Source organism: Perca fluviatilis, chromosome 9 (assembly GCF_010015445.1).
Source record: "Perca fluviatilis chromosome 9, GENO_Pfluv_1.0, whole genome shotgun sequence".
Classification (NCBI taxonomy): Eukaryota; Metazoa; Chordata; class Actinopteri; order Perciformes; family Percidae; genus Perca; species Perca fluviatilis.
Genome location: NC_053120.1, coordinates 10,610,548 through 10,627,091, shown reverse-complemented (window position 1 = coordinate 10,627,091; position 16,544 = coordinate 10,610,548). Strand labels below are relative to the sequence as shown.

Genomic DNA, 16,544 nt, shown 5'->3' with positions numbered 1-16,544 from the left:
GCATGTTTTAGATTGCGCTTCAATTTGGGTATATTGCACAACACAATGTGAACCTTTTCTCACATTTAGAGCTTTATTGTCGCCTACAACACAAAGATGCAGTCAAAATAAACCATCTAATAAATCCAAAAGCCAGTTTCTACAGTGCAGTTGGGAACTGTTGCTACAACTGCACTGCCCAGTAGTAACCAAGGAAAACCGTTTGCTCGCTCAACAACAAAGCTGCACCTTCCAGATCAAACATTTCTCTCCCAGTCTTCCTCTGGCTCAGCACTGTGGGAGCATACTGCATACCCGCTGTCCTCCAAATCATCACGATCCTCTTCTTCCTCTTCAAGGTCTTAAAAAAAACAAAACACAAATGAACTAGTGTCACAACCACAAAAACTTCTCAGTTCATAGAATACACACTGGAGGAAGAAGCATCGGGTACAGTCAAAATTGCGGTGACTGTCAATACATCTTGCAGTGATGCCTCTGCTTTGAAAAACCAATACTGTGTACATGTTAACAGTACCTCGTTCCTGGTCATTTAGGAGCACAGCAGAGCCGTCCTGGCTCAGTTTAACTTCGGGGTTATCCATCAGGACATGTCTGAGATTACTGAGACTTCCACTCAGGACACTGAGTTTTGGGCAGCAGGACCAAAGCACAGCCAGAGGTACAGACACACACCTGCCAGCACGCACAAAAGGTGACATTTATGCTAGCTGTGATGCCTGTGATGAGTACCATACTGTTCCTCCTCAACTTCTTTGAGGAAACACACCTGCGCAATTTGCAGGACTCCTGTTGTCCTTTGCCATTTGTCCAAAACAGCTCTGATTCCTGACGCTCCCCCGGATTTTTCGTCTCTGCTCCACATTCTGCTGTGAGGTATAATACGTTGTTTGTTTTGTAAAGAAACATCATTTAATCTTCTTATGGGTTAAACTTGCCAAGAACATTTTATCACAAACAACCTGGCAGTACAAAACACAATGATATTCTGGAGAAACCTTTGATTTCGAGAAAACGCACCAATGGAACTGAGATTCAGACCGTTCAAAATAATTTCCTGGACGCTTTTTGCTGGCCCTATTGCTTCCAATATTTGTTTCCATATTATCAAACCAAAGATATACACACAATTTCTGGGAAACTGAACAACTGCCGGGACGTTCACCTGTCTGTCTGTCTTCCATCTCCATGTGTCGCTCCGACGTTCTGAGGCATTCCTCCCCTTCACCCTCAGCCGGACACAATGTGGAAGTGTCATCCCTCTCACCAGTCTTCTCCTCTATCCAGTTTCTCTTCAGCTTTTCTGCCCAGTACAACACCTCACTCACCAGGACCCTCTGCAAGATGTTATTGTCATGCAGGCTGGGGTAGTTTATACTATAGAGCTGATATAGAAACAGGTTAAAAAAAGAGAGACATAGATCACAATATCAGATTATCATAGAAACCTTTACCGATTGTGAGAGCATCCTGAGTGCCCCCTCATATTTTTGTATCTTCTAAGAGTAAATATAGAAGCTGACCCAAAAAACGTTTGGAATTTAATACATTATTCTAACAACCAATTTAAAAGTTGTTTCAGCAACAATATATGACATATTTGTATACTAGTGTTGCCTTTATTTGGTAGTGAAACTAGAAAATATGGAGAGGGAGAGAGGGGAACAAAAATCCCCATGAATCAGTCACATAGCGACAGGTTGTGTCTTTTAAGACTGGGCCAACATGACTCCGAAATGACTGATCTAATTTATAAAGAAGTTTACTCACCAGTGTGTATGAAAACACATCCTCAGCATCATCACCAAACAACATGTTGCAGTGCTGTCTCCCCCCGAGCCAGCGGAACACACCAATCTGAGAGCAGAAGCCGACTCTCTCCTGCTGGCCGCGTGGCGCCTGTCCAACACCAGTGAACTCCACCTCATAACCGTACTCCAAACACACCTTCAGAGCCCTGAGGAAGGATGTAATGTTAACACAATTCAGTTTAAATCTCTATTTTTTATTGAGGACTATATAACAGTGCTGATGTGTTTTATGGTGCATTTATCCATTAGCATTCCCTGTCTCTACCATGTTCATCAACACCATCAACTTTGTGCTTTCCACTACACTCGAAAAAACAAAAAACAAAACAGCATACCAGGACTTGAACTCTGCTCTGGTCCACTCAAACTTGTGATCACTGTGCCTGAAACCTGCCGGTCGAGGGAAAAGGGGGTTGAACTCAGAGTTTGGAGTACTGACGATAACAGCCACTGGGGTCATGTAACCAAACACCACCTCAGAGAAGCGCTCCACGTCAGCCAGAGTGAGGTGCTCTATGCTGCAGACAGCCAGGGAGGAAACACGGTGATAAATAATGGCCAAGAGGGACACAGAGAAACCGAAAGATGGAAACCACACTGATAGAGAGAAAGACCACATAAACATGGGGAAAAGGTGTTAAAACAAGAGAACAAGACAAGTGACAAAATGTGAAACAAAAAGACAAATATTTCTACCGATAGCTGCCAAAGCATCAACACTTGAAGACATTGAACCTCAACAGCCAAACAGCCCCTTACAGGTTCTGAACGGCCATCTGAAAACATAAGATGGCCGCCAGGGTGCAGCCACAGTGTTTGGCAGGTCCTGTGTGTTTGCCACAAAAGTTTATCAAAAACCCTTGGATTTTGCCATGCTTGTCTGGTCTTTTCCTGTCTTTCTACCTCCTCTTGATTTTAACGTGTCCAAGGAAAATGGATAACTCAACTCTCTATCCAGCAAAGAGGAGCCAACATCTTTTGTATGCAAGAATCCTGGATTGTGGATATGCTAGGCCGCCACCAGGTAAACTTGATCAAACAGCATCTAGATCATTCCTTGGGGTTGTGAATCTTTTGATGATACTACTTCTGGCTGGTGATGTGGAGCAAAACCCTGGACCTGTTTTAAGTCCTGTGCTACAGCTACAGCTGTTCTCTGGGCTAACACCACCTTTGCTACCTGGGCTACAGCAGCTCCCTGGGCTAATACCACCACTGCTACCTAGGCTACAGCAGCCTCTTGGGCTAACTCTACCTCTGCTACCTGGGCTACAGCATCTCTCTGGGCTAATACCACCACTGCTACCTGGATTACAGCAGCTCCCTGGGCTAATACCATCACAGCTACCTGGGATACAACAGCTCCCTGGGCTACTACCATCTCTGCTATCTGGGCTACAGCAGCTTCCTGGGCTAATTCCACCACTGCTACCTGGGCTACAGCAGTTCCCTGGGCTAATACCACCTCTGCTACCTGGGCTACAGCATCTCTCTGGGCTAATACCACCTCTGCTACCTGGGCTACAGCAGCTCCCTGGGCTAATACCATCTCCTCTATCTGGGTTACAGCAACTTCCTGAGATAATTCCACGTCTGCTACCTGGGCTACAGCAGCTCCCTGGGCTACAGCAGCTCCCTGGGCTAACAGCACCATTAAAGGACCCTCTTACAACTAAGCCCAGTATATCACCACAACCAATCACACCCATGTGTACACAAAGGAACCCTGTATTTAAAAAACATCGATCATGTAAGTTATTTCAGACTCTTAATCAAGCCAGGACTATATGGGATCCACAGTGTAAAAACAAAGGGCTCCTAGGTGGCCATCTGAATATACGCAGTATGGCCCCTAAGAGGGAACAATTGGAGCATCTTCTCATTAACTCAAATGTAGATTTCATGGGACTTTCAGAAACTTGGCTTAAACCCACTTCCCCACAAGCAGTGGTATCATTACAAGGCTACAATGTCTTTAGAAAAGATAGGCATCAAGGAAAGGGGGGAGGGGTGTTACTGTATATGAAGGACTCTCTAAAATGTACACAAATAATTTGGCCTAATGAAATCACAATTGAATGTGTTGGAGTTAAAGTGTCACTCTCAGCAGAAATGTCATTTACTGTTTTATGTCTTTATCGACCGCCTTCAGCAAAAGTAGATTTTTATGATCAATTTAAGACACTTCTGGGTTGTTGTGACTTTAATAATGAGGTTATTCTAATGGGAGACTTAAATGTAAATTGGGACAACAAAAGTGACAGAAAGAAACTGAAAGAAATTACAGATAATTCTGGATTAACACAAATGATCAGTGATCCCACTAGAATAACCAATCGCTCTAAAACTTTAATAGACCTGGTATTCTCTAACAAAGTAGATAGAATGATAAAAACATACAATTTTTTGACTGGCTTGTCTGACCACAATGCCATATTCTTTTATAGAAAGCTGACTAAAAAACGATTGAGAAGTGTTAGTAAAAGCACTAATATAAAACAAACATTTATTCCAAAGAGCCAAGAACAATGTTTAACGGAGGTTCTAAATGGTCTTGATTGGTCTAGCATACTATCTTGTGATGACACTAATAAATGTTGTGATCTACTATACTCCTCTATTAAAGGGGTTCTGTCTCAGTTTCAGAAAGTGGGTCATTTAAAGAAACCAGTTTATTCCTTGCCTTGGATCAATAGTGAGTGTAAACAGCTTATGACACTTAGAGACAAATTACTTAAAAAATCATTACAATCTGGATTAATTACTGACGGTTAAATTTTGTATCCCGCCAAGGAATAAAGTCACACAAAATTTGAGAATGGCAAAAGCTAACTTTTCATGACTGTAATTAATGGTGCCAAAGGAAATTGTAAGCTAATTTGGGAAAATATAAACAAACTTCTTGGTAAAAGTAAGCACAATGCTGATAAAGACCTTGAACTCAAATTTGCCAATGAATTGGTATCAGAGCCTCTCAGCCTAGCAACTAAATTGAGTGAGTATTTTCAAAGTACCATTGATGAAATTGCACAACTGTTTTCTAATTCGTGTGATTCCCACCAAAATAGTGGCAACATAGACCCCCATATGGATGCCTTAACTCAAAATTCAAAGTTTAACATTCAAATAATTACAGAAAATGATGTAGAAAACATAATCTCAAAATTGAAAAGTTCTAAAGCAAGGGATGTGTTTGGATTTGATACCAATTTTCTGAAGCAATATAAATCTTGTATCTTGGTGCCTGTGACCCATCTTATTAATTTATCAATCACGCAGGCAGTCGTCCCTTTGAGCTGGAAGGTGGCAAATGTCATACCAATATATAAATCGGGTGAAAAATTAGATCCTGCTAATTATCGACCTATTAGCATACTCCCTATCTTCTCAAAGATAGTAGAAAAGTGGGTCGCTAACTCTATTATTGCCCATCTTAATGATTCCATTCAGGGTTTGCACCCAATGCAATTCCGGATTTCGTTGTCTTCACTCAACTGAAACGGCTGTCTGTGTTTTTGTTGAGAAGGTGAAGTCTTATTTAGACAAAAGCAGTTATGTTGCGGCTGTTTTGTTGACTTTAAGCGTGCTTGATACTGTGAATCACCTTAAGCTCTTGTCTAGACTATTAACATTTAACTTTAGTAATCAAACTGTTAAATGGATACAGTCTTATCTATCAGATAGAAAACAATGCGTGCAAATAAAGAATAGTAGGTCACCCTATCTTCACTATACACAAGGTGTCCCTCAGGGATCAATTTTGGGTCCATTGCTGTTCTCACTCTATGTGAATAACTTGCCCAATGTGTGCAAAAATGTGGACATGATTATGTATGCAGATGATACGGTCATTTTTACTCAGGCAAAAAGTGCTGGTGATGCAGCCCATCAACTTTCATTAGCCTTAAATGACTTACAAACATGGCTGAATGATTCATGCCTGTGCCTTAATGTTAAAAAGACCGTATCAATGTTTTTTAGTAAACCTAAAACACCCGTGGCCGCGGTAAAAGGTCGCTTGGGTGGACATGAATTGGTTAATGTTGAGGAATTTAAATATTTGGGAGTGTTAATAGACTCAAAACTATCCTTTAAAAAACATGTTAAAAAAGTAGTGAAAACGGTAAATGTTAATATACGGAATTTTAGACATATTCGTAAATCATTAACGGATATAGCAGCGATTACATTCCTGCATTCTATGATACTAGCTCATATTGAGTACTGTATCACAAGTTGGTCTTATACGAGTCATGCAGCTATTGGGCCAATTGAAATATGCTATAAAAGAGCATTGAAAATATTAGACAAGAAACCTTCGTCATATCACCATTGTCAAATTTTAGATAAATATAAGTTTTAAAATTTTGTTAATTTCAAATTATTTAAATCAGCCTGCCTAATCTATAAGGTTATACATGGTCTGGCGCCTCCACCATTGAGCGATTTTATAAAACAAAAGTCTAGCAGTGTTGTTGGGTCTCGAGTGACTAGGGCCACTATGAGAGGTGATTGTGAATTGGCATTTAGGCGGACCGCCTTTTCACAGAACGTCCTGTCATATCAGGGAGTGCGTTTCTGGAATAGCATTCCACTGTCAGTGAGGGAAAGCACAAGTCTTTCTATCTTTAGGAGTCATTTAAAAGTGTGGTTGAGGGACATACAGACTTGTGATCATGTTTAGTTAATCATTATATATCAGACTTAACACAGAGTTAGTGTTATAAAAAGGGACGCAATTATTAGTGTAATATGGGTAGTGCAATAAATGTCAGTATAACATGGGTCAGTGTAATGTGGGTCAGTGCAACATAGAATGGTCTAATATGGATCAGTGTAATATCAGGACAGTTTGTGGGCTGTTCACTATAGTCGATGCTTTCTTGTTTTCTATATGTCCCTTGTTGTCCACTCTTGTTGTTGTTGTTGTTTGTTTTAGGATGATGTGATCACTGTTCTTGTCATTGTCCCTTTGTATATAGTCTGCATATAGTGTCTTTGTATGTATTCATTAATTTGTGTGTAACACCAACCTGCCAGGGGGTCTGCAGATGGAAATTAGCCTAAGGCTATAATCTGGCATATTTACATTTGTGAAAATGTTCATTAATATGTATTGTCCCCCTTTTCTTTCAAATAAATAAATAAATAAATACAGCTCTATACTGGTCACCAGATCAAATCCTCTGAGACGGGCGTCTTCTTGTGTGACTGAGCCCTGGTACAGCTCAATGCGCAGCTGATCATAACTTGGCTGCAGATAGTCAGTCGACATAGGCGCTAATCCATGCCTGAAGGAACACATAAGCACAGTGTACACATTATCAATCCACACAGTATTACTTATTGCAACAACAAAAAGCACGAGGTGATCGAGGAGTCAAAGATCAAGCTCTTATCCAACAAGCAGGGGGAGGGCCCTGCTTGAGAAACTACTAATATTTAATTTGGACCGGAGACCCAAAACGTTTACGAAACCAACTCTTGATCAAGAGTTGTTTTTTTTAAAGGAGGTTTCACATGTGGTGCACTAGGCAAGACTAACCTAGGCTCTCAGTCTGGTCAGTTAACTGATTAATGCTTAAAGGGCTGGGTGATGATTCAGTAAAATAATGTATCAACAGTGATATAATCATACTGTGTTATTGTTTTATAAAATGATATTGTCCAAATGAATGATTGCCAGCAAACAAACAGCATTTAATAAACAAAATGGTATTTAGTTATCATATAGGGTTGTCTGGTATGGAAATGGTGAAATGCATGTTGGTGGAAAAGTTAATTGCAATGGCCATCTATTTGACTATTTTAGGTGACTTTGCATACATCTAGGACTGCAATACTTTTATTATTCATTAATCTTTTTTCTGATTAAGCCATTAATCACTTAGTATTTGCAATATCAAGAGGACAATGACAGTTGCCAATCACATGTTCTATTGGTTGGCAGTCCAAAAGCCCAAGATGGTTTTGAAATATTCACATCTGAAAAGTTAAACCAGCAAATATATTCACCATTTTTTTCTGATTTAACAAGTGAAATAAACTCATTATAAACATTGTTGCTGATTATTTTTCTGTTGAAAACTCAATTGATTAATCAACAGATTGTTTCAGTTGTGCCCAGGGTATAAAATTAGCCGAATGCAGCCAAATGCTAGTGACACATGCAAGTGGCTGGCAGATTTCCTTTACTCACCAGCTAAAAAAAACAACAACAGTAATCTATTGTGTGGATGGTAACATTTGAACATTCACTAGCCATTTGGTTGGTGGACAAAAATGTTAATTTTGCACCCTGTATCTGCCATATCGTATCATGTATTGTTATCAGAGAAAGAGCTCAGTCCTGGATGATGGCTTTTTTTAAACATACATACATCTTTTTTTTTATATTGGCACCATCGATGTCCACTCCAACCAGTAGTTCAATTTCACGGTGAAACTTCAGTTTTTGAAGAAGGCTGCACTCACTGCAGCCCAAGTCCACCACCTGAGGAGAAAGAAATAAGATGACGTAGGCTAACTGGGAAAACTGGGTAAGCTAAAGTAACTTCAGTAAACTCTTGGCTAGAGGGAGATAAATATTGAATGGGTTATCATTGTAAAAAAACACAAACCATTATGAAGAACAATTAACACAAAGAAGTATATTTAAATCTAGGTCAGTGTATATAGCTACCGTTAGCTCTAAAACTCCACCAAATTGTGAGGAAAAAATTATAATTTCTGACAATGACTGATAAATGTGTATCCAGGACATCTCGGACTATACAGACTCAAAATCAAGCATTTTATAGTATCAATTTAGAGATTTTTCAAAGTAAAAGTACCACATTTGTAACTTGAAATGACTTCCTTTCTGACACTTGAGATGTTGTAAACACATTGCCAAATCATATATCTGATTTGACTGACTTATATATTTTAGTTGAGTGATTTTGAATGAAATGTAGCCAGAGATGTCCTGAACTCAAATGTATCATTCACTGTCAGAAATTATGGAGCGGTTTGTTTTTACAGCAACTCAAGTTTCAGAAAGGCAGGCATTTCAAAGTACATGCGGGAATTCTAATGTTATCCATCCATATCTAACATTATATCATATGCTTGATTGTGAGACTATAACTAGTTGTCCTTAAAATATAAAAAATAGAGTAATTTTTTAATCACAATTTAGCAGTTATTTTTTTGATAAAATGGACACAGTATTTTTATACTTCCGGTTAATCCAATTAATATTTATTTCCATATATGTAAAACCGGGCGTATCCTTGCGCAATCCATACACTGTAATAAAAAATAAAATAAAAAAATAGTACCGCGGAGTGACGGCTAGCTTGACCGCAGCACCGTCGTTAATTGGATCGGTGAAAAGCATGGTGAAAAGGTTAGCTAGCTAGCTAACATGTTAGCAAACAAACGTTGGTTTTGAAGTTGAAGAAATACAAGTTTCCCAAAGGTTCGGGTTTGTTATTCTTTACAATATTAAAGTTATCACGGCAAATGACCAAACCATTAACGTTATGAAAAACATGTAATTCTCAACTTGCTAGCTAGGTTGTGTGAATATACCTAACGTTAGCTCTACGACCTTATTGGTTCGGTAAAACCTTTAGCTGCGACGATTCCGTTAGCTTGTGAATTATCGTTAGCATACATGCTCAAACAAACATTGGTTTGGAAGCTAAAGTGTGTTTCTCATTAAGACGGTAGCCACCTTTTTGGGTTTGTTCCTCTTGACAAAATCTATGACAAACTGATGTCTCTGTCTGTGAAGTGGAGGACTGAAGATTGGATCCATTTTCGCGTCCAGCTACCGTCCTCGTCGGACCCCAGAGGGCGCTGTTATTATTTAGTGTTGACGCAGTATTTTTATTTTATTCGTTTTTTTGGACAACGAAGATGCCTGCAAACCATTTAATGCAAACTCAAGATAGATTTGTCCAGGTAAAGGCGAATTTCCTTACTACTTTTAAAGTATTTTAGTTCTTAGGGATGGTAGTCTGTCTGTAACGTTACTCTCTGAGCTGTCCCGCAGAAAGACTGTATAAACTTTAATACAGACTGAAAATATCTCAACATCTGTTGATGCTAGCTAGAGGTTTACAATGGAATTTACAGACTGAATGAATTGAATGTACAGACATGCATGTTCTACAGAGGATGAATCCTACAGTCTTTTCCTCTATGGCCAGCAGGATGTCAAAATGTATTATTTATTTCAATCAATCGATTATTTGTTTGGCCTACAAAAAATGTAAACGTTTAATTTATTTTCTAAAGGTATCTTGTCAGTATGTTTATTATTAGTGTAATTCAAAGCTGAACAGTCTCATACATCTGTTGAGTGATCAATCAAAATGATTGTCAAAATTTAAGTAATTGAGGCCTGTGTTAAAAATAGAAGTTACTGATAGGTTCCAAGGGTAAATCTTTAGTCATTAAATACAAAAATGCCTTTTATATTATGAAACACTGCTGTTCTAATATGTAATTAAATCATGTCAAAATACCTTCAAATACTAAATGGTGAAGACAGTTAAAACAATGCACATGTTTACTTCAAGTACAAAGAGCATCCAAATACCTAATGGGCACATTACAAAATACAAGAAAATAGAATAATGTATTTTTGTTGTGCTCATAGTTGTAGGGTTTAGGAATTTGTTCACCCAAATTAAAAAAATCCATATTTTCATATTATATACTGTACTCTCCTTACTCCATTATCTGTGAAAATGTGGCCAATCAACTTTTGTGTTGTATTGATAAGAATTTTTAGTGAAGTAGGCCCATTTCAGCAACCCACCAATGTTAGCTGACCTCATCTATTTTATTTATCAATGTACAGTAGATTACAACTTGCATTTGGCGAGTGGCAGGGTGCTAATTTTGGGCCCTGATCACCATATAAAACAGATATGGCAAATGTGTTAGCAGACAGTGGCTTATTTACACATCAAGCAGACGTGTCACATCTGGGGCCTGTTGCACAAAAGTAGAATAAAGAAATCCAGGATAACTGAAAAAGCGCAGCTTGACTTAGTGTGATCCGCTCATCGCGGCTTAATCGGTGGCACGTTTGCCGGGCCAGGATAAGTAGGTGAAGCTATGTCAATTCAGGTGTAGATAGCTGGGATAAGTGCACGTTCACGGCTTTCTTAAATAGACCACGGTATCGATCACAGATTTACCGATGCAGAAATGGAAAAGACGCGTGCAGCATTATGGCTTCTAATGGAAATTTACGAGGAGGTGAAACATATAATATTTAAAAAGGGAAATACGGCTGTTATCAAACGGAAAAAAGCCCGACAGACAATAGCGGACCGACTGAATACGTATGGATTTAAAAAAATCTACTTAGTCACTCCACGTTAGTAATTGCTTTAATATGCTTGTTTTATGTGTTGGTTTTATTGCTGTATCTGTTTTTTATTTGCTAAATGTGCTGGTTTTAGTGTAAAGTGTCTTTGAGTAGCCTGTAAAGCACTATATAAATTAAATGTATTATTATTTAGCCTACTTTGCCTTAAAAGTGATCAGAGGGAATTCTTAAGGACTAGGCTTAATTTCAAACCCTTATTCATAATGCGAGAATATGTTTTACAACCATATAAATCTCCATAAGCTATCTAATTCTAAATATCTTTCTACAATTAATGTTCATACAGAACAAGCATGACTGGGCAAAAACTAGAAAAGAAGTGACTTTAATTCACACTGTAAGCATATCTGTAAAACAATGTAGCCTGTTATTATTCATGTTTTTTTTCTCACTCCCAAGCTCGAAGATGACAAGTGACAGCACCAAAATAAAATGATTAAGAAGCTTTGTGGCATTCCAACACATTCTCACTCCCATTTGGTAAAAAAGGACGTTTGATCAGGTGCAATTGTCGTCATTATTGACGCTAAAAGTCCCCTTTTAGAGTCCGCTGCGCGGTGTGGGAGGATCCCCCTTCCTCCCCCCGCCTCCCCACGTTGCACGGGGCACATTTCACGGGGACAGCAGCGGAGGAAAAGCCCATTTCCTTTATCTCCGGTGCCAGTGCAACCATTTCTTACCATCTAAACAACTGCAATAGTAGGATTTAAATCAAACCTGTGACAGCAATAGTGACAAGTAATTCATGTTAATAAAATGAAGCAGAATACATTCTGAAGACAGCGCAATAACTGTTAAACACGTTTATTTCGGATCAGAGCGGCAGCTGATTTAACACATCAGACTCCAGGATTAATCTTAGCCTGCCTGTTAGGCTGCTCTGGACCAGGCTAGCTGCAAAGAATAAATCACCATGGTTACTTGGCTGGGTTTAATTCATCCTGCTTTTGTGCAACCAAATCAAAGCTAAATTCATCCAGGATAACCTGAATATCCCGGCTTAATCCCTTATCTTGGTTTGGTGCGACATGCCCCTGGTGAATACAGGTCCAATATTTCCTTTCCCTCTCCTTCCTAGGTGTCCACCAACTCCTAAGGGAAGCTCCTAAGCTCCTTAATCCTCCATTATGTGCACTAGCACTTTTTCAATCAACTGTTTGGTGCTCAGTAGGTAGTGTGAAGTGGGTTTATCAAAGCTTTTTTGCTTAAAAAAGCTGCCTGCTGTGATTTAAAAACAACGCCGATGAGAGTGAACCAGAACTGTAAAGTTATGGTTGAAAAAATGAAAACAATGCATTAAAAGACACCCAGAGCAACTCCTCCTTTCAAATTACACATTTGAGCCATTCTTTATATAAAAATATCAATTAGAGCAGCTTTAATTTAAGTGTATTCAGCCATATATTTATAGCAGATACTATTTGTCACATGCAAAGTGTACCAATGCAAAGTGGACAGTGGTAGTTTAAAAGAGGGAGGGAAATGTGGGGGAGTGAATGATGTAATGGAAGAGTTGATGATCAGGAATTATGGGGAATACAAGCTGATGGGAGGAAGTGTCCACAAGAGGAGGAGAGATATAGAGGGAGGGCAACAGCAAAGATGATGAAAATTTAGAGAGATAAATATCTAATCTCAAAAAGGAAAAAGTTAATCAAGCGGCTGCTAGACCTCTTCAGCTCTTTGTTCAGATATCTTGATGGTGGAGACATTGGAAGCAGCTGACCACTGTGTCCCTCCCCTGAACACCGTCTGTTACTCCCCAGGCCGTGTTTATCAAAACACTGCTGTGCTGCATCGCTCTGCTCACTGTAACGCTCAACTTGTTGGTCATTGTCTCCATCTCCCACTTCAGGCACAGACACTTTTCTTGAAATGTGACAGCTAATAGTGTGTATCCGTTTAATTAGTGGCTGGAAGCTTTGTTTGTTCTATGCAAAAAAGTCAGACTTTAGCTGTTAGTCCACCCTCTATACAAGTTGTTGGACTGTTTTTAAAAAGCTAAGACAGGCCGAGATTTCAGAACATTCACTTGTCAATGTTAATGTCATTTTTAGTATCTTTTTATGTATAAATGTGTCACTATAATAGTAAATCATGATAAACTTGTAGGCTACTCAATACCAAGTGCTGTAGTAATTATTTCCAATAATGTGAATCTGATTGATATTCTAGAGCTTTTTTTTGGCATGTAGGCTATGTAGTTTGTTTTTCGTAATACTGGGTCTCTCAAAGTAAAATTTCCATATATTGTCTCTATTCTAAATAATTGCTGCGCTCTAAACTCTTTTGCACTGAATATGAGGCTCTAATCACAATCTCCCCCTCCAGGCAGCTTCACACCTCCACCAATCTCATGCAGAGGAGCATGAGATTGCTGTGTCCGACTTGCTCGTGGGCCTTTTCAGTGATGCCAGCTGCAATCACCATGCTGCAGTCCTGCATATTTCTGGGTAAAATCCCTTGTGCTCTTCTCTACCTGTTGAGCTTCACCCTCACCTCTTCCTCTGTTGGGAGCATGGCGCTCACATCAGTCGACAGCTACGTATGTGGCTATTTGTAATCCTCTTCGCTATTATTCCACAGTAACACCAAGCAGAGTTCAAAGCTGTATGCCTTAGACTTAGACTTAGAGTTAGAAAACTTGTCCCTTGAAAAATGTCCCCGAGAGGCAATTTGTTGTACAGTACAGGCACATTGACACATAATCCACAACACAAACATTGAACCAGATATCCACAGCGCTACCTATCCAACACATCAATAAATAGAATACAGTAAAAGGAGTATATTGCACAATATCATAAATAAATAAAATAAAAACTACTGCACATTATCCTACATCACATCTATTCCTTCAGTTATACCCCTCCCTACACCTTATTTAATTGGGTTATTGCCATAAGAATGAATGAGTTTTTTGCTCGGTTGGTTTTGACATTGGGATATCTATATCTACGACCTGAAGGGAGCGGCTTGAACTCCGCTGAAAGTGGATGGGTTGTATCCATGTCTCTGTGTTGGTTCTGTTCAGGGCTGGACTGGACTGGGACAAAAAATCGGCCCTGGCATTTTTGGCCCAGGCGGCCCACACCCACCGTGATTGGTCAAACCCATTCCCTGCAGATAGTCCTCTTAAAATATGCGTGCATTCTATGATATGAGTTGCCTAGTTTTAGATCCTTCAAGAATTATCTGTTGAGCTTACACATAAATAATTAATTCATTCTTAGAGTTATGATTTGGTTTTTTTATTATTGATATTTGATATTGTATTGTAGTGATGCACCGAAATGAAAATTCTTGGCCGAAACCGAAAACCGAAAAAGAGGAAACCAAGACCGAAAACCGAAACCGAAACACCGAAAGAAATTAAGCCAATTATTAGTACCATTGCATTTATGGCTATGACTGTGTACTAACTACTAAAATCAAGGCATTGCAATTGTATAAATTAATATTAAAGTTTAATTAAAAAAATATCTAGCAGAAATATGGCTACAATCTGATAGTCACAGTATACAGTAGCCTAAGAACAGAATAGCTTACCTATTGTTATTATTATTATTATTATTATTATTATTATTATTATTATTAATTGAGGCACTTTCTTGCAGGATTTCACTGAACATATCAGACAACGAGGGTGCATGCCCCTCATCTGGTGCAGCGAGACAAGTCTTTTTTCTGCGCTCCGATCTCGCGCTAGCGCGGGTTCGTCTCCGTCTCCACGCGGGTTCTCCGCATCCATCGCGGCCTGGATCATTTCTCGTGCGCCCTGCTTTATTTCCGCATCCAAGTAATGGTCATAATAACGCGGATCAAGTACAGTCGCGATGAAGTGCAGAGGATCCGAACAGATCTCACTGAAACGTGTGCTGACAGACTCTAAGAGCGTACTTTTCATTGTTTTCACTCCGTGGTCCGTCTCAACCTCTTTGCTTAGGAGACGCTTTGCAGGTGGAACGGATCGGATACTGACACACGTGCAGGTCGCGTTTTCTGTTTACATCATCACAACATTTCGGCCGTATTGTTTCGGTGATAAAAGTATTTCGGCCGAAAACCGAAAATGCCCTTTTGGGCCATTTTCGGCCGAAAATTTTCGGTGGCCGAATATTCGGTGCATCCCTATTGTATTGCCATTATTGTTATTATTACTGTTTTGCTTAATATTGGCTTGGCAACTTTAAAAACTGTTTACTGTTAATTTTAACTATTGTAAGATTCATATTTCGTCGCTTTGGACAAAAGTGTCTGCTAAATACAATAACCATAACTATAACCCTTCCCAAAAGCTACAATAAAGATGAGAGTAGTATATGCCCTGGAAAAGAGCAACAATAAAAGAGAAGCTAATTAAGCCATTCAAGGAACACTGATGCTTGTATCAACACTGATGTTATAGATCACACAGACCTTTCAGCTACCCAACAGGCCAACCGCTAGCATTTTCAATGTAAGCATAAGCTTTTTGGTTACCTGACAGCCACTAACTTTAATGTTACAGCCAAACAGCTTGTTGTCATTATAACTTGAGGTGCGCATAAGCGTGCGCGCGCGTACACACACACACACACACACACACACACACACACACACACACACACACACACACACACACACACACACAGCCTCCCTCCCTCCCTGACAGTTAATTTGCCTACTCCTTACCACGTTGTCAACTACTCTCTCTTCCATCTTTTCCTCACTCGCTCCCATGGCCCTGTCATGGTCACTCTCCTCCTCCTCCTCGGCTTCTTCGCTGTCATGATCATGTTGTTTCTGCTTCTCTGTATAGCCAGCCACCTCTCCTCCTCCTCCTCCTCCTCTACTTCAGGTAATGCTGGTGTTGAAGCAGCTACTACAGCCCCAAACATGTCAGAAATTTAGGCACATTTTGAGGAGTTCTATTTTTTTTTTTTTCTCCTGTCATTTCTCTGCTCCTCCATTTTAACGTGGATGCTAAACTTCCAGCATAACTATTACAGCTCGTGTCTCAAGGCCGGGAGGCATGGCCATAGTGGGATTCGTAAATTTGCGGCCCGGAGTGAGGAAAGGGGTTCCTGGATTTGATTGGATCAGGCCAGTGCCAATAAAGAAAATTAACCAATGGGCCGCTGTGAGTCCTTTATGGGCCGGCGCAGCCAAAAAAAAAAGAAAAAAGCCCATTTATATCAGCGATTCGGCCTAAAAGTGGTTCTGCTTTGTTATTTACAGCTTTATATTACTGAAAGATCACTTGTCACAAATAGATTTGTCTGGTTCCTGCTATCAAGAATGTTTAGTTGTCATGAATTATATTTCAGGTGCAGTAGACTTGCTTCTGACCTTTTTTGGCG

At 39.5% G+C, this 16,544-nt stretch overlaps 1 protein-coding gene and 1 long non-coding RNA gene across 4 annotated transcripts; one reads left to right on the top strand and one right to left on the bottom strand.

Moving 5' to 3' along the window:
* Positions 1-52: 52 nt before the first annotated feature.
* henmt1 (HEN methyltransferase 1) lies at positions 53-9,717 on the bottom strand. Of its 3 annotated transcripts, none has more exons than XM_039811026.1 (9): positions 9,532-9,717; positions 8,192-8,304; positions 6,968-7,102; positions 2,147-2,329; positions 1,771-1,957; positions 1,166-1,385; positions 770-869; positions 518-675; positions 53-340 (listed from the first exon to the last, which is right to left on the bottom strand). In XM_039811026.1, the coding sequence occupies exons 1-9, from the start codon at positions 9,613-9,615 to the stop codon at positions 237-239; spliced, it is 1,284 nt and encodes a 427-aa protein (XP_039666960.1). In that variant the 5' UTR covers positions 9,616-9,717; the 3' UTR covers positions 53-236. The 3 variants fall into 3 exon arrangements, with proteins under 3 accessions (XP_039666960.1, XP_039666961.1, XP_039666962.1); XM_039811027.1 differs by having other exon boundaries at positions 770-866; XM_039811028.1 differs by lacking the exon at positions 9,532-9,717 and adding an exon at positions 9,387-9,511.
* Positions 8,315-14,449, top strand: LOC120565328. The gene is made up of 3 exons (XR_005640222.1): positions 8,315-9,273; positions 9,592-9,761; positions 13,534-14,449. It is a non-coding gene; the product is annotated as an uncharacterized LOC120565328 (long non-coding RNA).
* Positions 14,450-16,544: the final 2,095 nt, after the last annotated feature.